Here is a 19,220-nt window from a genome sequence, read left to right on the forward strand (position 1 = left end):
CATTAGGTAGATACTGACTTGAAGGTCACCTCCTCTGAGAAGCTCTCCCTGACTCCCTAACTATGGCAAGCCGCTCCTATACATGTGCCCTCAGAGCTGCCTATACTTCTTACAGCCCTTATCACACTTGTAATTACTTGTTTAATCCCTGAACTGTGAGCCCCCTGAAGCTAAGGACTGTTTCCTTTAGTCACTGATGTGACCAATCTCTTCCTAAATGGAGAGGGAAGTGGGGCTGAGGGAATATATATGAATTTTTTAATATTATACATATATATTTATATATATAAATTAGGAAAGTTTTCAGCATATTTAAATGCTGACAGAAAGCTCAAGAAGATGATGGTTAAAGGTGAAGGTTGATGATTCAGGTGAGGTTAGCAAAAGCACATGGTTATTGAGATACTAGTCCTGAATGAGAAGAGAAATGAGAAAGGACTGGCCATATTTTTAACTCCAGACATGAAAGAAGGGATTCCAATGGCACTGAGACTTGAACAATAGGAACAAAACAATCTGCTGGAGTAGGGGGTGGCTGGGGTGGGATGAGGACCTGCCAGGGAAAGACGAGTGGGTCCTGAGGAATTCTGAAGCAGGGGCTTCTTGGGTCCAAGATGGGTGAGCGGCAGCACAAATGCCCTAGGGATGGGCTGAAGATGCGGGAGTCTTGCTGTGGCTTAGATCCTAGTCTCCCTGGACCATTTTTTTTTAATTTTTTTTTTATTTATTTATGATAGTCACAGAGAGAAAGAGAGAGGCAGAGACACAGGCGGAGGGAGAAGCAGGCTCCATGCACCGGGAGCCTGATGTGGAATTCGATCCTGGGTCTCCAGGATCGCGCCCTGGGCCAAAGGCAGGCGCCAAACCGCTGCGCCACCCAGGGATCCCCTGGACCATTGATTCCGCTCCTCCACCACCACTATCATGACCTTTTTCTTTCTGCTTTTGTCCCAGGTCAGGAAGGCTGAACAGGAGCCAGGGCCCAAGCTGGACCTGATCCGAAGCCTGAGTTCAAGCTGGGCCTGGAGCCTGGCCCGGAGCTGGAGCCCAAGTCATAACTGGACTGCCCTTGTCATGCAGAAGGAGGCGGGCATTGCGCCTTCCTGCACTGGCATGCAGAGCTCCAGGCCCCTCCCCTTACTGCCACTGCTGCTGCTGCTGCTGGGGACCGGGGTATCAGGTGCCTGGGGCCAGGCTGGGAGCCTGGACCTACAGATTGATGAGGAACAGCCGGCAGGCACACTGATTGGTGACATCAGCGCAGGGCTTCCACCAGGCACGGCAGCACCTCCCATGTATTTCATCTCCGCCCAAGAGGGCAGCGGGGTGGGCACAGACCTGGCCATCGATGAACACAGTGGAGTGGTCCGTACGGCCCGTGTCTTGGACCGTGAGCGGCGAGATCGCTACCGATTTACTGCAGTCACTCCTGACGGTGCCACCGTAGAAGTGACTGTGCGAGTGGCTGACATCAATGACCATGCTCCAGCCTTCCCACAGGCTCGGGCTGCCCTGCAGATACCTGAGCATACAGCTCTTGGCACCCGCTACCCACTGGAGCCTGCTCGTGATGCAGATGCTGGCCGTCTAGGAACCCAGGGCTATGCACTGTCTGGTGATGGGGCTGGAGAGACCTTCCGGCTTGAGACACGTCCTGGTCCAGATGGGGCCCCAGTGCCAGAACTGGTAGTTACCGGAGAGCTGGATCGAGAGAACCGTTCACACTACATGCTGCAACTGGAGGCCTATGATGGTGGTTCACCCCCCCGGAGGGCCCAGGCCCTGCTGGATGTGACACTACTGGACATCAATGACCATGCCCCAGCTTTCAATCAGAGTCGCTATCACGCTGTGGTGTCTGAGAGCCTGGCCCCCGGCAGTCCAGTCCTGCAGGTGTATGCATCTGATGCTGATGCTGGTGCCAATGGGGCTGTGACTTATGAGATCAACCGGAGGCAGAGTGAGGGTGATGGGCCCTTCTCCATTGATGCACACACAGGACTGCTGCGGCTGGAGCGGCCACTGGACTTTGAACAACGGCGGGTCCATGAACTGGTGGTGCAGGCGCGGGATGGTGGGGCTCACCCAGAGCTGGGGTCAGCCTTTGTGACTGTGAACGTGCGGGATGCCAATGACAATCAGCCTTCCATGACTGTCATCTTCCTGAGTGCAGATGGCTCCCCGCGAGTGTCTGAGGCTGCCCCACCTGGCCAGCTTGTTGCTCGCATCTCTGTGTCAGACCCAGATGATGGTGACTTTGCTCATGTCAACGTTTCTCTGGAGGGTGGAGAGGGCCATTTTGCCTTAAGCACTCAGGACAGTGTCATCTACCTGGTGTGCGTGGCTCGGCAGCTGGATCGAGAGGAGCGGGATGCCTATAACTTGCGGGTTACCGCCACAGACTCAGGCTCGCCCCCACTGCGGGCTGAGGCTACCTTTGTGTTGCATGTCACTGATGTCAATGACAATGCTCCTACCTTTGACCGTCAGCTCTACCGCCCTGAGCCCCTTCCTGAGGTCGCACTACCTGGCAGCTTTGTGGTGCGTGTGATGGCCCGGGATCCTGACCAGGGCAGTAATGGTCAGGTCACGTATAGCCTGGCCCCTGGTGCCCACACCCGCTGGTTCTCCATCGACCCCACTTCAGGCATCATTACCACAGCTGCCTCGCTGGACTATGAATTGGAACCTCAGCCACAGCTGATTGTGGTGGCCACAGACGGGGGCTTGCCTCCTCTTGCCTCGTCCGCCACAGTCAGTGTGGCCCTGCAAGATGTGAATGATAATGAACCCCAGTTCCAGAGGACTTTCTACAATGCCTCACTGCCTGAGGGCACCCAGCCTGGAACATGCTTCTTGCAGGTGGGTAAGTCCTGCACACAGTGGGATGCTGCTGTGGGCAGGAGTGAATTAAAGGGTCACAGGGGACCTCAGAATAGAAACCAAGCCTTGCAGGTGTATTTGTTTATGGTGACTTATGACAGAGGGTTTGATCTTATCCTGAGATCTCCAAAGTCTGTGCAGAGGGTGAGGGCTAATGACAAGATAAGAAAGCAAGGTGTAAGAGCTGGATCAGGTAAGGCAGTTGAGGGAAGACTGGATCTAGAGAGAAAAGTGTCCTGTGATGTCAAGAAGTGAGAGAGACTCTATAAAATCTCAAAGCTGTTCTGAAAGGCAGAAATGGAGATTCTGTACACCCATGTGGCTCCTGCTCCCTAAGAGAGATGCCAGCATTTATGGGGCCCTCATCCAGTGCTGGGCTCTGCTGGAAGAAACCCCCATCCCTCTCCATGGAGCTGAGCCTCGATGAGACATTTGGGCTATGGCACAAGGATAAGAGATAACAAGAACTATTAGTGAGATCCCAATGTCCAGAGCAAGAAGGCCTTTCCGAGGAGGAGGTGGGACCCCTGGATAGACTCTGGGAACCACAGAGGGCCTGCAAGTCAGGCCTGAAGGAGACAGAGGGGGCATGAAACTGAAGAGACAGGCCAAGGCCAGATTACAGAAGTCCTTGGACACCAAGCTTCCAAGGACTTTCCTTGGAAGACAGAGGAGGTCACTGAACTTCTTTGAGCCAGAAAAGGGCATGATCAGATTGTTTCATTTTTGTTTTTTGTTTTTAAAGGCTACGTTTTTGAAAGTTTTAGGTTCACAGCAAAATTGAGTTGAGGATAAAGATTTCCTAACATACCCCTTGTCCCAATTCATGTATCTACTTCCCACCCTACCTGTTATCAGCATCCCTCCCAGAGTGGTTCATTTGTTACAACCAATGAACCTACAATGACACATAATTACCACAAATCCCAAAAAATAGTTTACATTAGGGCTCACTCCTGATATCGTACATTGTATAGGTCTGGACAAAGGTATAATGTATATGGCCATGTATAATGGATATGTGTAATGACATGCATTACAGTATTATACACAGTCATTTCACCATCCTAAAAATCTTCTTTGCTCTACCTATTCATCCTTCCCTCCTTCCTACAGATTGTTTTTTTAGGAAGCAACTTGCCTTAGGGGTGAAGGATGGATTAGATCAGTGGGTAAGTGATATATTCAAGAATTAACTTACCCACTATAAGCTTGGCACTGTGCTGGTCTCAGAGAATGAAGAAAGGACATGGTCTCGTTCCCAGGCAGGTCCCAGTCTAGACAGGGAGACACACCAGTAAGTAGTGCTGCATCAGATGGCATATGAAGCGCTGTGGACGCTCAGAGGAGGGGACCTTTGAAGAACCAAGGAGACTTTGCTAAATGGATTATATAGAGTATATGGATGGGGATTCCAGGCCTCTAGAAAGAGCTGCAGAAAACTGTGACTTTCAGGTGAATTCAGGTGACTGCATTGTTCAGGTTGGCCTCAACTGTGCTGCTAAGAATTGCAGAGAGATGAGACAAAATAGTAGACAGAGACCAGATTACAGGATTTGACTTTGTCTTAAAAATCACAGGAGTCCAATGAGGGGCTCTAAGCAAATTTGATATGTCATTTGGGAAGATTGCTTTGGCTGCATCATGGAGTAGGGATGCAGGATAGAAAACAGGAGGAAGGGAGGCCTCTGAGGAGACTAGTGCTTGATGTCTCTACATCTCAGAAGTCCACCAGACCCCTGAGCATCTAGACCTCTGGTCTAGACTTCAGGCAGTGCCTGGGCCCAGCTGACGCCTTGCTTTCTGGCTACACTCTGGGCATTTGCCTGCCTGCTGCTGTCCAGCTCTCGCCACCACTCTCCCCTGTGTTTACTCTCCCTCTTGGCCCAGGACCAATGGGTGATGACTTCCAAACCTTTTCTTCCTCACTAGCACATGAAGCAAGAGAATAACTCTCCAGGAGGTTTCCTGGAGTTTTTACTCTTAGTAACTACAGGGAAGCAGAAGTAAAATTGACCACTGGGTGTTCATACCTGTTAGAAGAAGTCTTAATATTGGATTCATTCAGTATACATTTATCAAGTATCTACCATGTGCTAGTCATCGTATTAGGAACAAAGAATACAGTAATGAATGAGTCATCCTCCCCCCACCCCCCAGCCTGCTTCATGGAGTTTATAGTCTACAGAGGAGATTCTTGTGCAAAGAAATAATTGTACTGCAGTAAAAACAGCTTACATGGTGGGGACTATGTGAGGTACTTATAGGCAGTATGAATGCATCCCCAAAGAGGTGACCTTTAGGCTGAGACTTACAGGCTGAGCAGGAGTTTGTGAGGGGCCAGACTGGGGTAGGGAAGGGAGTCCAGGCACAAGTGACACTCAGAGAGCAGTGAGAGAGCCTGACTTGTTTAGGGGCCTACAAGTGGCTCAGTGTCTCTGAAATTTAAGGTGTGTGATGGGAGAGTGGGTGGTGGGACTGTGCAGGTAGGCCACACAGTGAGGAATCAAGCCAAGCCAAAGCATTTGAGCACTTTTCTTTAGAGAACATGGAAGATTTTCGAGTAGAAGGGTAATATGATCATATTTGCTTTCTCAAAAGATGCTTTTGGTAGCATAGAGCAGTGATTCATAACTGGGAGTGTTTTGCCCTTTGGATGAGACATTAGGCAACGTCTAGAGACTTCTGATTGTCACAACTGGTGGGATGCTACTGGCATCTAGTGCATGGAGGGCAGGGATGCTGTCAAACATCCTATAATGCACACAACAGCACCACAACAAAGAATTATCTGGTCCAAATTGTCTGTCGTGCCAAGGATCAGAAATCCTGGTGTAGAGGACAGATTGGAGGGTCAGACACCTGTGAGAAGGGAATCACAATAGTCCAGGGGAGACATGACTCAGGCCTAAATCAAGACAGTGATAATGGTGATGGAGAGGAATAGACAAATAGGAAAGATAATGAGGATTTACTTAGTCCCTAGTTGATTGATATACCGGGAGAGGAAAAGGGAAGAACAGATTTCTGGCTTGAGCAACTACGTGGATGGAAGAGTCATTAGAGAGGGATTGGAATGATCATGAGTTTAGTTTTGGACAGGTTGGATTTAAGGTGCCTGTGGGATATCCAAGTGGAGATGTTGAGCAGGCATCTGGATGTACAGGTTTGGAGCTCAGAGGAGTGGTGTAGGTCAAAGTGCAGACAATGGTCAAAGTCATGGAAGTGGAAGAGAAGGTCCTGAGGGACTGTATAGAGTGAAAGGGGCCAAGGAGAGATTCCAAGGAGCAACAGTGTGTGAGAACAGGCAGGGAAAGAGGAGGCAGAGGAATCTGTAGAGGGGGAGGCAACAGGAGGAGAAGCAGGAGACATCTGGGAAGGTCAGGATGGGGTGGATGCATTAAGTTTGTGGTCTGGTAGGAACTTAAGAAAATTCACAGATAAGGGTCTTTATTTTCTCCTTGAAATAGCACATTCGATGAGAACTAGGGGTGGATGGGGACAAAAGGAGACAGATGAGCAGGAGAGGAAGCTGACCAATGTTGGGCTGGGCAGTAGGGCTGAGAGCCTGCTGGAAAGGGAGACTGAGCATATGCAGTGCAACCTCTGAGCAGGAGCCGCACAGGCTGGGAATTTCACTTCTGCCTTGGTCATTTCCAGGCAGTGGCCCCTACGCCTTTTGGGGTCACTTCCTGACAACTTCCCCTGACCACTATTTATTGCTTTTCTTCCTGCCGCGAGTCAGAGGGCAAAGGTCTTTAACAGCTTCTGGAGATGGTGCTGCAGCTGTGTCGCAGCCTGCCTGGATTGATGCAGGGGGATGTTTGTCTCCCGGGACATCTGGGCCCACAGCCATAGTACAGAGTTGGAGCAGGAGTTGTTTCCAGGGTTCAGCCATGACAGGGTCTTAGTGTCTCTCTGGAGGGTAAACAGTGCCACAAATCACTTCTGTCAAGGACCTGGGCAACAAGCAGAAGTCCTTAGCTCGCCTTCTCTCTGAGGAACATTTTCTGGCTAAGAAGAGGGAACCCTCCAGGCTGCTCATACAGCATGTCATGACCCTAGGACCCTTGTATCCACAAAGAGTACTTTGTCACAGTCCTCAGCAGTCAATACCAGCTAACACACTGTTGGAGGTCCAATGTGCACCCAAGGTATAAAACTTAGTTTGAAGGAAGTTTTTGTTGTAAGGATAATCAGAATGTCCATTTACCCATTTAACAAATATACATAGAGTACCTGGCCCTGTCCTAGGCTCAGAAGCTCTTAGAATGGTGTATCCTGCTGTTCTGGCTCTGTAATGTTGAGAGGCTCCTGACATCGGTGTCCAATAGTTCAACTTTTCCTGAACCAATCTGGGGGATACCCACGAATTAACCAGGAAAGCCTTCCTCTACCTCTTAGTTTTGAGGAACCGCCTGGACTTCATGACCTTTTACATCCTGTAAACCTGCCATTCTCTGTCACTTCCTTTTTTTTTTTTTTTTAATTTTTATTCATTTATGATAGTCACACACAGAGAGAGAGGCAGAGACATAGGCAGAGGGAGAAGCAGGCTCCATGCACCGGGAGCCCGATGTGGGATTCGATCCTGGGTCTCCAGGATCACGCCCTGGGCCAAAGGCAGGCGCCAAACCGCTGCGCCACCCAGGGATCCCTCTCTCTGTCACTTCCAATGAGGTTGGCCTGAGAGGCAAGGGATGCTACAGGTGCATGAGCCACATCTATAAATCCACAGAACAGACCCGGATCACTCCAGTGATTAGATCCTGATATCAATCAGATCCCTCTCTGGAATGGCCAAACTCAGGAAAAAGTGGGGCTAGAACATCAGTCCCAGTAATTTCATTGGTTACCTTATGAGATCTGGTGGTGGTTACTAACTCCTTGCAGCCCACCTGAATTTGCAGTCGCTCTCCTCTGTAAGTGCAGGTAGTTACCATATGCAGATTCTGTATTTGTAAGTTTGCCGACTCTCGAAAATATAGTGTAACCGCCCCCCCCCCTCCCCAAATCAATACTCCTGGAGCTTTTGCGGTCATTCCTGAACATGTGCAGAATGATGAAAAGTTTAAGTGGACTGATGTGCACATTCCAGGCAACCCTCTGCTTTCATACTTCGGCTCATGCTGTAAACAAGGGTCCTTTTCGCGGTCTATTTAGTGCCACATTTTTTGCATTTTTGTCCCTTTTGTTTGGTGATTTTGCTCTTTAAAATGGTCTCCAAGTGTGGTGCTGAAGCACTGCCTAGTGTTCCTAAACCCAAGATGGCTGTGATGTGCCTTCTAAAGACAATGTATGTGTTAGATAAGCTTCATTCAGATATGATTTATGGTGCCATCAGCTGTGCATTCAACGTTAATGAATCAATAATACATGTTACATAAGGTATCTTTAAACAGAAACGTACATAAAACAAGGTTATGTATTGACCAGCTGACAAAAATGTTGTGACCAGATGCTCACAGGAACCTAAAGCAGGTGGTGAGGTCTGAGCTATGATTGGGTTTTGGCCCACGTCCTACTGGTCCCCTCTGTGTGTCCTCCACCACCCAGAGACTTTGGCACCCAGGTGGCCCAGGGCCTGCTCCTTCTAATTGCCACTTAGCTCTGGCTCTTCTGGTCAAAACGATGGGGCATCACTCACCCCAGCCTCTCCCCAGGTGACAGCCACAGATGCAGACAGTGGTCCATTTGGCCTCCTCTCCTATTCCTTGGGTGCCGGACTTGGGGCCCCAGGGTCTCCCCCGTTCCGCATTGATGCCCACACTGGTGATGTGTGTACGACCCGGACCCTGGACCGAGATCAGGGACCCTCAAGCTTCGACTTCACAGTGACAGCTGTGGATGGGGTGAGTGGGGAGACCGTGGGCCGGTTGGGGTGTTGGGATCAGGTGCTCACCAGAGCCAGATATGGCCCACCTGACTTATGGCTGCCTGTCTTCCTAGGGAGGCCTCAAGTCCATGGTATACGTGAAGGTGTTTGTGTCAGACGAAAATGACAACCCACCTCAGTTTTATCCATGGGAGTATGCTGTCAGTCTGAGTGCCCAGAGTACACCAGGCACAGCTGTGCTGAGGGTGCGAGCCCATGACCCTGATCAAGGGCCCCATGGGCGACTCTCCTACCACATCCTGGCTGGCAATAACCCCCCACTCTTTGCCTTGGATGAGCACTCAGGTGAGGATCCTCCCATTCCCAGGGCTTGCCTCTTCCCACCTACTGAAATGAAGGACACCCCCCCGCCTTTCCATAACCTTTCTACCTCTGTGCTGTCTCCTTATATATCTGTGCTTCTATCCTTTCTCCCAGGGCTGTTGACAGTGGCCTGGCCCTTGGCCAGACGGGCCAACTCTGTGGTGCAGCTGGAGATTGGGGCTCAGGATGGAGGTGGCCTGCAGGCAGAGCCCAGTGCCCGAGTCAACGTCAGCATTGTGCCTGGAACCCCTGTGCCACCTGTATTTGAGCAACTCCAGTATGTTTTCTCTGTACCAGAGGATGTGGCACCAGGCACCAGTGTGGGCATAGTCCAGGCACGCAATCCACCAGGTATCGTTTATCCCCATTTGGTGCTCTACCCAGATACCCCAACATAACCCTCTCAAAGTACCCTAGAGTATCACACCTTAGGTAGCCCCAGTACAAAACATGCAGGTTCCAATCCCCAACACCTCTGTAGGCACAGTACAGGCACTCTGCTCATCCCCAGGCACATAAATTATCACCCTAGTGCCACCCAGCATCCTCTGCCAACACCTGCCCCTTCCCCTAATAGTTTGACAGATATGGGTGTGGACAGTGCTTAGCCCTCCGTGGACTGTCAGAAAACAGACCCCCAACCCAGTAGGTGCCCCCAATCTCTTTCTTGCCTCCTCTCTCATCCCCCTAGGTCGCTTGGGGTCTGTGACCCTTGCCCTATCAGGTGGGGATCCCCGAGGACTCTTCTCCTTAGATGGGGCCTCAGGGCTGTTACAAACACTTCGCCCTCTGGACCGGGAGCTTCTGGGACCAGTGCTGGAGCTGGAGGTGCGGGCAGGCAGCGGAGTGCCCCCGGCTTTTGCTGTAGCTCGGGTGCGTGTGCTGCTGGATGATGTGAATGACAACTCCCCTGCCTTCCCTGCACCTGAAGACACAGTGTTGCTGCCACCAAACACTGCCCCAGGGACCCCCATTTATACACTTCGGGCTCTGGACCCTGATGCAGGCATTAACAGTAGAGTCACCTTTACCCTGCTTGCTGGAGGTGGCGGGGCCTTCACCGTGGACCCCACTACAGGCCATGTACGGCTTATGGGACCTCTGGGGCCCCCAGGGGGACCAGCCCATGAGCTGGAGCTGGAGGCCCGGGATGGAGGCTCCCCACCCCGTACCAGCCACTTTCGACTGCGGGTGGTGGTACAGGACTTGGGGACCCGTGGGCTGGCTCCTCACTTTGACAGCCCTACCTACCGTGTGGACCTGCCCTCGGGCACCACCCCTGGAACTCAAGTCCTGCAAGTGCGAGCTCAGGCACCAGACGGGGGCCCCATCACCTACCATCTTGCAGCAGATGGGCCAAGCAGCCCCTTTGGCCTGGAACCACAGACTGGTTGGCTATGGGTGCGGGCCACACTGGACCGCGAGGCCCAGGAGCTGTACACCCTGAAGGTAATGGCAGTGTCTGGATCCAAAGCTGAGTTGGGGCAGCAGACAGGCACAGCTACTGTGAGGGTCAGCATCCTCAACCAGAATGACCACAGTCCCCGCTTGTCTGAGGAGCCCACCTTCCTGGCTGTGGCTGAGAACCAGCCCCCAGGGACCAGCGTGGGCCGGGTCTTTGCCACTGACCGAGACTCAGGACCCAATGGACGTCTGACCTACAGCCTGCGACCACTGTCAGAAGACAGCAAGGCCTTCCGCATCCACCCCCAGACTGGTGAGCACTGGGGCCTGAAATCTGAGACCTCATAGCCTCATCCTCAGACTGGTGAATACCCAGATAGAATCCCCAGACCCCAGCCTTGAGGACCAGGACTGAGCCTGGACTTTCACCCTGGCATTCCCTCCCACATTCCCTAAACCCCAGCTCCTCATACCTAAACCCTAGCTGCCCCACACATGATCCCTATCCTGCACTCCCAGGAGAAATGACCACACTCCAAACCCTGGACCGAGAGCGGCAGAGCAGCTACCAACTCCTGGTGCAGGTGCAGGATGGGGGGAGCCCACCCCGTAGTACCACAGGCACTGTGCACATCGCAGTACTCGACCTCAACGACAACAGCCCCAGCTTCCTGCAAGCTTCCGGGGCTGCTGGCGGGGGCCTCCCTGTACAGGTATGTGAAGTGGCAGGACCCTGTCCTGAAAAAGTGTGAGAGGCAGTAGGGATCTCCCCATAGAGCTGTAGATGCAAGAGATTGACCCTTGGACCAGGTGTGAGAGCAAAAAAAGGGGTGGTGGTGGTGAGGGGAACTTGACCCTGAGATGTCTCAAGAACAGGAGGGACACAGCTGTAGGTGACTTGCATGTCCCCACCAGGTACCAGATCGAGTGCCTCCAGGAACACTGGTGACGACTCTGCAGGCCAAGGATCCAGATGAGGGGGAGAACGGCACTATCCTGTACACGCTAACTGGTATGCGGGGTGGTGTGGAGAGAAGGGGGTCGGTGAGTGACAGCATGACCTGCCCTCTCTGGGACACATGCCCCCAACCCCTCTTCCTCTGCCTGCCCCCAGGTCCTGGCTCAGAGCTCTTCTCTCTCCACCCTCACTCGGGGGAGCTGCTCACCGCAGCACCCTTGATCCGAGCGGAGCGGCCACACTATGTGCTCACTTTGAGTGCTCATGACCAAGGCAGCCCCCCTCGGAGCTCCAGTCTCCAGCTGCTGGTGCAGGTACGGCCGCCCTTGCTTGTTAATCTACCCACTTCTAGGCCACCGCTGTGGGCCCCTCCAGGAGCTACACTTTCACGGAGGCCTTGCGCCCTCTAGTCGGGCAGCTCTCACTACCCTTTCAGCTACCCAGCGGGCCAGCCCAGACCCCTTTTACCCGGGTCCTCCTGATTCTGTCCTTCCTCCTCGGTCCACAACAGGTGCTTCCCTCCGTCCGCTCGGCCGAGCCCGCCCCGGATGCCTCAGAGCCAGACCCAGCGGCCCCGGTGCCCGTCGTGCTGACGGTGACAGCGGCGGAGGGGCTGCAGCCCGGCTCCCTGCTGGGCTCGGTGGCGGCGCCGGAGCCGGCGGGGGTGGGCGCACTCACCTACACGCTGGTCGGCGGCGCCGACCCGGAGGGCACCTTCGCGCTGGACGCGTCCTCGGGGCGCTTGTACTTGGCGCGGCCCCTCGACTTCGAGGCGGGCCCGGCGTGGCGCGCGCTCACTGTGCGCGCCGAGGGCCCGGGGGGCGCGGGCGCGCGGCTGCTGCGCGTGCAGGTGCGCGTGCAGGACGAGAACGAGCACGCGCCGGCCTTCGCGCGCGACCCGCTGGCGCTGGCGCTGCCGGAGAACCCGGATCCGGGCGCGGCGCTGTACACCTTCCGCGCGTCGGACGCCGACGGCCCGGGCCCCAACAGCGACGTGCGCTACCGCCTGCTGCGCCAGGAGCCGCCCGTGCCCGCGCTCCGCTTGGACGCGCGCACCGGGGCGCTCAGCGCGCCGCGAGGCCTGGACCGGGAGGCCACGCCCGCCCTGCTGCTGCTCGTGGAAGCCACCGACCGGCCCGCCAACGCCAGCCGCCGCCGCGCAGCGCGCGTCTCCGCGCGCGTCTTTGTCACGGACGAGAATGACAACGCCCCGGTCTTCGCCTCGCCGTCCCGGGTGCGCATCCCCGAGGATCAGCCGCCCGGGCCCGTGGCGCTGCACGTGGTAGCGCGGGACCCGGACCTCGGCGAGGCCGCGCGCGTGTCCTACCGCCTGGCAGCCGGCGGGGACGGCTACTTCCGGCTCCACTCGGGCACCGGTGAGTGGGACGGGGAGGAGGTTGGGGGCGGGGCGGGGGGACGTGGGGGAGTTCTGAGGCTTCCTTCCAACCTGCCCTGCGCCCTGCCGCCCGCGTAGGCGCGCTCTCCGTGGTGCGGGCCCTGGACCGGGAGCAGCGAGCTGAGCACTTGCTGACCGTGGTGGCCTCGGACCACGGCTCCCCACCGCGCTCGGCCACGCAGCTCCTCACTGTCAGTGTCGCCGACGTCAACGACGAGGCACCCGCCTTCCAGCAGCAGGAGTACAGCGTCCTCTTGCGTGAGAACAGCCCTCCTGGCACGTCTCTGCTCACGCTGCGGGCCACCGACCCAGACCTGGGTAAGACCTGAGGGGATGAGTGGAGAGGGTCACTGGGCAGGAAGGGCTATAGCTATCCTCTGATCTCCCTCCATGCTGCCCCTCCTCAGGGGCCAATGGGCAAGTGACTTACGGAGGTATCTCTGGAGAAAGCTTCTCCCTGGACCCAGACACTGGAGTTCTGACGACTCTTCGGGCCCTGGATCGGGAGGAGCAGGAGGAGATCAACCTGACAGGTACGCACTGACAGGACCCCAAAAGCCTGAGGTGTTGTAAGCACCAGCGTTACAGGGGTAGAACCCCCAAAATACCTTCTAGAAGCTTCCACCTATTAGAGAACAGCTTGTTATATTTTTGGATCCTTTGGGGGAAGCAAGAGTTGGGTGGATTGCAAGGTGATCGGACTCCCTGGCTGTTGCCATTGTGATCACACAAACTCTGAGATACATAATGCCACAGTTGCGTCCTGTAGGATTCCCTCAGATTAGACCGTGGCCATCTAACAGAGAAGCATATTGATAGTACCATAGAGGTTAAGTGACTTGTGCAAGCCAACACAGCTTGGAAGTGGTAGAGCTGGGACTTGAACCCACATCTTTTGATACCTCATTTACTGCCTTTTCTGTCACACTACCACTAATCTAAGATACATCTTGCATGTACTAAGTATGAGAAGTGGGAAGAAAAAAGTCTACTGACAAGTATATTTACGTGTACATGTACACACGTAAGCGCACACATGCTTGCGGAGCAGGGAGAGATGGACATTCTCTGGTTCATACACGCACCTGGGGAACATGTTGAGTGCCGCGTGTGTTGGTTTCTCCATGGACGGGAGCAGGCTATATATCTTACTGATTTTGCTTCCCCATAGTGTATGCCCGGGATAGGGGCTCGCCCCCCTTGTTGACTCATGTCACAGTGCGAGTGGCTGTGGAGGATGAGAATGACCATGCCCCAACCTTTGGGAGTGCCCACCTCTCCCTGGAGGTGCCCGAGGGCCAGGATCCCCAGACCCTTACGGTGCTGCGGGCCTCTGACCCAGATGTGGGAGCCAACGGGCAGCTGCAGTACCGCATCTTGGGTGAGAACTGTCCCCACACTCACTAACCCAGCATCCACTTGCCCAGTTCTACTCCTTGTGGGCTTATGTCAGCCTCAGTGTGTCTGGGTTTCCTTTCTCTTGTCTCTGTCTTCTACGTTTTCATTCATGCATGTGTGTGTTTCTGAGTGTTTTTTTCTCTGCCTCTTTAGCTTATTATGTCCCTCTGTGTCTCTGTTTTTATTTTCCTGTTACTTTTCTTTTTCTTTCTTGTTTCTCCCTATAGAGCACTTGTTCTCAAACTTTTTGGTCTTAATAACCCATAATATTCTAAATTTTTGAGAACCTTAAAGAGTTTGTTTAAACGATATCAATATTTATTGATATAATAACGTGATATAACAAATATGTAATATGAATTCATATTTATAATAAACACATTAAATCCATATTTATTATATTAGATACTAAAGCTGAGAAAAAATTTAAAACACCATTATAGGGATCCCTGGGTGGCGCAGCAGTTTGGCGCCTGCCTTTGGCCCAGGGTGCGATCCTGGAGACCCGGGATCGAATCCCGCGTCGGGCTTCCGGTGCATGGAGCCTGCTCCTCCCTCTGCCTGTGTCTCTGCCTCTCTCTCTCTCTGTATGACTATCATAAATAAAAAATAAAAAAATAAAATAAAAAAATAAAACACCATTATAAGACAGCCAGTGAAGTACACTGCTTATGGTATTTCCATATAGGTACAAAGAAATATTAGGGCTTCAAATAACTTGTTGGAGAGTACTAAGATTGCAAAGATTATAGCAGGTGTAACTAAAAGGAAGCCAGCAAAAACTGAATGAGTCTCTGAAAATACATGTTCACACTCTAAATTTTCTACCTACATTCTATTTTTTTAAGATTTTATTTATTCATGAAAGACACAGAGAGAGAGAGGCAGAGACATACGCAGAGAGAAAAGCAGGACCCTGCAGGGAGCCCAATGTGGGACTCGATCCCAGGACTCCAGGATCACGCCCTGGGCGGGAGGCAGGCACTCAACTGCTGAGCCACCCAGGCGTCCCTCTACCTACATTCTAGAAGACATAAGCATTAATAAACACACTTGCCGTTAACCATCCAAGTTGATATCACATGTCATCAGTATTTGGACTCTACATTTGTGAGATTCTGAGAATTAAAATGGCATATAATGTTTTAGTATTGCTATGAAACCAGTTTTGATCTTATTTACTCCCTGAGAGGAGTCCCCAGGCCACACTCTGAGAACAGCTGCTTTACAGTATCCTCCTTTACTGTCTGTGGTTCTCTTCTCTGCTTTTATCCCAGTTTCTCTTCCCTTTACCCCTTCCCATTTGCTGTTGCCTGTAAATCACTCTCCCTCCCATGGGCTGACACATCTTTGTCTATGTGCACATGTACTTCTCTGCAGATGGGGACTCATCAGGAGCCTTTGTCCTAGACCTAGCGTCTGGGGAGTTTGGCACCATGAGGCCACTAGACCGAGAGGTGGAGCCAGCATTCCAGCTGCGGATAGAGGCCCGGGATGGAGGCCAGCCAGCTCTCAGTGCCACCCTGCTTGTGACAGTGACAGTGCTGGATGCCAATGACCATGCCCCAGCCTTCCCTGTGCCTGCCTACTCTGTGGAGGTGCCTGAGGATGCACCTGCAGGGACCCTGTTGCTGCAACTACAGGCTCACGACCCTGATGCTGGGGCCAATGGCCGTGTGACCTACTACCTGGGTACAGGTGCAGCAGGAGCCTTCTTGCTGGAGCCCAGCTCCGGGGAATTACGCACAGCCATAGCCCTAGACAGGGAGCAGTGTTCCAGCTATGCCTTTTCTGTGAGTGCAGTGGATGGTGCAGCTGCTGGGCCCCTGAGCACCACAGTACCTATCACCATCACAGTGCGTGATGTCAATGACCATGCACCCACCTTCCCCACCAGTCCTCTGAGGCTGCGCCTGCCCCGCCCAGGCCCCAGCCTCAGCACCCCGACTCTGGCTCTGGCCACTCTGCGAGCTGAAGACCGTGATGCTGGTGCTAATGCCTCCATCCTATACCGGCTGGCAGGCACGCCACCTCCTGGCACCACCGTGGACTCTTACACCGGTGAAATACGTGTGGCCCGCTCCCCTGTAGCCCTGGGCCCCCGGGATCGTGTCCTTTTCGTCGTAGCCACTGATCTTGGGCGTCCAGCTCGTTCTGCTACCGGTGTGGTCATTGTTGGGCTGCAGGGGGAGTCCGAGCGTGGACCCCGTTTTCCTCGGGCTACTAGTGAAGCCATGCTCCGTGAGAATGCACCCCCAGGTGGGTCCCTTCCCATGTCTCCCAGCTTTGTATCTTTGTTTTGACTTAAAAAGCATTTCTAAATTTCTTTTTTTCTTTTTTTTTTGTATATTTTTTATTGGAGTTCAGTTTGCCAGCATATAGTATAACACCCATTGCTCATCCTGTCAAGTGCCCCCCTCAGTACCCATCACCCAGTCACCCCATTCCCCCGCCCACCTCCCCTTCCACTACCCCTTGTTCGTTTTCCAGAGGTAGGAGTCTCTCATGGTTTGTCACCCTCTCTGACTTTTCCCACTCATTTTCTCTCCTTTCCCCTATAATCCCTTTCACTATTTTTTTATATTTGTCATATGAGTGAAACCATATAATGATTGTCCTCTGATTGACTTACTGTACTCAACATAATACCACCCTGAAAGCACCCAATCTCCTCTGATCTCGGAAGCTAAGCAGGGTTGGGCCTGGTTAGTACTTGGATGGGAGACCAGCTTTGTATCCTTGAATGGGCTGGGGTTACTCGCTAAAAATGTGTCATAAACTCCCTCAGTCTAGTGCTAGCAGTCCAACCAATACCATCCTCTCTGCAGGGACTCCCATTATCTCCCCTAAGGCTGTCCATGCAGGGGGCTCAAATGGACCCATCATCTACAGCATTCTCAGTGGGAATGAGAAAGGGACATTCTCCATCCAGCCTAGTACAGGTAAGGGGCAGGAGCAGGGGCCCTGTGAGGGGACAGCTCCTGGGGGAGCTCCTCACTGGGCCTGAGAAGGCTCTGGTTGGGGAGAGGCTGCCCTTGAGGAAGGGGCATCAGAGAGGGAGGCTCCAGGGCAAGCAAGGGTTGTCTGTGATGCTTTTTGCTTCCCCTCACCCCCTGCCGCAGGAGCCATCACAGTTCGCTCGGCAGAGGGGCTGGACTTTGAGGCGAGCCCACGACTGCGACTGGTGTTACAGGCAGAGAGCGGGGGAGCCTTTGCCTTCTCCGTGCTGACCCTAACCCTGCAAGATGCCAATGACAATGCTCCCCGCTTTCTGCGGCCCCACTACGTGGCCTTCCTGCCTGAGTCTAGGCCCTTGGAGGGACCCCTGCTGCAGGTGTGGGGCGTGATGGGAAGATGAGGGGCAGGGCTGGCTGCCGGACTTGTCTGTGGCCAGCCCAGTGCCAGCAGCCTCCTTTTCCCACCAGGTGGAGGCAGATGACTTGGACCAAGGCCCCAGCGGACAGATCTCCTACAGCCTGGCTGCATCCCAACCGGCACGCGGATTGTTCCACGTAGATCCAGCCACAGGCACTATTACTACCACAGCCATCCTGGACCGTGAGATCTGGGCTGAAACACGGTAAGGCCTGGCTTGGTAGATTGCAAGATCCCATCATGGGTCCATGCAGCTTCAAGGCTTGCCCTGAATCCCTCTCAATCCCTAGGCTACATTCTCAGGTCTGTCATGAGTCCTTCCAGCCCTGCCTGTGGTTCTCCCTTATCCCCAGGCCCCGCCCCTGATTGTTTTCTGTGTCCAGGCTGGTACTGATGGCCACAGACAGAGGAAGTCCAGCCCTGGTGGGCTCAGCTACCCTGACAGTGATGGTCATCGACACTAATGATAATCGTCCCACCATCCCCCAGCCCTGGGAGCTCCGAGTGTCGGAAGGTGAGGACTCAATAAAAGGGTGGTGGAGCAGCACATTCCCCTCCTTGGGGCTCCAGGGGTGTCTCGGATCACGCCAAATACTTGTCCCCTGTATTACAGATGCACTCTTGGGCTCAGAGATCGCACAGGTAACAGGGAATGATGTGGACTCAGGACCGGTGCTGTGGTATGTGCTGAGCCCATCTGGACCCCAGGATCCCTTCAGCATAGGTCGCTATGGAGGCCGCCTCTCGCTCACGGGCCCCCTGGACTTTGAGCAGCGTGACCGCTACCACCTGCAACTGCTGGCACATGACGGGCCTCACGAGGGCCATGCTAACCTCACAGTGTTTGTGGAGGATGTCAATGACAATGCACCTGCCTTCTCGCAGAGCCTCTACCAGGTACTGATGCCCCTAGATGACCCCACACCTGGGCCCAGGGTTGTTCACGTTGGAAGGAAGTGCCAAGGCCAGAAGGGTCTGAGGTGGGATGGATGTTGGAAATGACCTGGGGATGGGAGGGTCCCATCTCTAAGTCAGCTGTCTGAGTCCTAGGAACTGTGTCTAGGTTCTTCATCCTGTGCCCAGAAATGGAGGAAGGTGGGCAGTTTGAACACCGAGTATGGGCTTCAAGCTGGCATGGATGCCAAGCAGGGTTCATGGGATCAAGCTCCAGAAATAAGCTAAGTGGACAGTAGGGCAGCTGGGAAATTTGGCCATAAACATTTGTCCTCACCCCTCAGGTGACACTGCTTGAACACACACCTCCAGGCACTGCCATTCTCTCCGTCTCTGCCACTGACCAGGATTCGGGTGCCAATGGTCACATTTCCTACCACCTGGCTTCCCCTGCTGAGGGCTTCAGTGTTGACCCCAACAATGGTACGTTCTTCCCAGGATCTGATCCCTTATCTTTGACAGCAATGGGCCATATTTTGACCTCATTCCTAGAATCTCTTGCCTGAACCCTTAACTCCTGGATCTCTGACCCAGTGAGAACATTTCCCCTGCTTTGTCTCTATTTTAAGCCCCATCCTGACTGCATATCTAGAAGCCATTTCATGGATCTTGGAGACCATTTCATAAACTCCCAGCACACAGGCCATCCCCTA

The 19,220-nt window shown here is 53.5% G+C and overlaps 1 protein-coding gene across 5 annotated transcripts in view; it reads left to right on the forward strand.

Moving 5' to 3' along the window:
* The window catches only part of DCHS1 (dachsous cadherin-related 1), a 35,514-nt gene that overhangs the window by 13,121 nt on the left and 3,173 nt on the right, over positions 1-19,220 (forward strand). For 4 of the 5 annotated variants that reach the window (XM_072725747.1, XM_072725744.1, XM_072725746.1 and 1 more), the window contains 19 exons: positions 955-2,862; positions 8,547-8,735; positions 8,833-9,064; positions 9,197-9,433; positions 9,774-10,799; positions 11,006-11,199; positions 11,402-11,498; positions 11,601-11,758; positions 11,956-12,820; positions 12,919-13,158; positions 13,248-13,373; positions 14,012-14,221; positions 15,619-16,497; positions 17,067-17,180; positions 17,361-17,572; positions 17,664-17,818; positions 17,997-18,127; positions 18,227-18,510; positions 18,852-18,990. In XM_072725747.1, the coding sequence (XP_072581848.1) occupies positions 1,075-2,862; positions 8,547-8,735; positions 8,833-9,064; positions 9,197-9,433; positions 9,774-10,799; positions 11,006-11,199; positions 11,402-11,498; positions 11,601-11,758; positions 11,956-12,820; positions 12,919-13,158; positions 13,248-13,373; positions 14,012-14,221; positions 15,619-16,497; positions 17,067-17,180; positions 17,361-17,572; positions 17,664-17,818; positions 17,997-18,127; positions 18,227-18,510; positions 18,852-18,990 (7,276 nt within the window). In that variant the 5' untranslated portion in view covers positions 955-1,074. Of the gene's footprint in view, positions 1-954; positions 2,863-8,535; positions 8,736-8,832; positions 9,065-9,196; positions 9,434-9,773; positions 10,800-11,005; positions 11,200-11,401; positions 11,499-11,600; positions 11,759-11,955; positions 12,821-12,918; positions 13,159-13,247; positions 13,374-14,011; positions 14,222-15,618; positions 16,498-17,066; positions 17,181-17,360; positions 17,573-17,663; positions 17,819-17,996; positions 18,128-18,226; positions 18,511-18,851; positions 18,991-19,220 lie in introns of those variants that run through there. The other variant, XM_072725749.1, reaches the window with a different exon arrangement.

The sequence above is a fragment of the Vulpes vulpes genome, chromosome 11, assembly GCF_048418805.1.
Source record: "Vulpes vulpes isolate BD-2025 chromosome 11, VulVul3, whole genome shotgun sequence".
NCBI lineage: Eukaryota > Metazoa > Chordata > Mammalia > Carnivora > Canidae > Vulpes > Vulpes vulpes.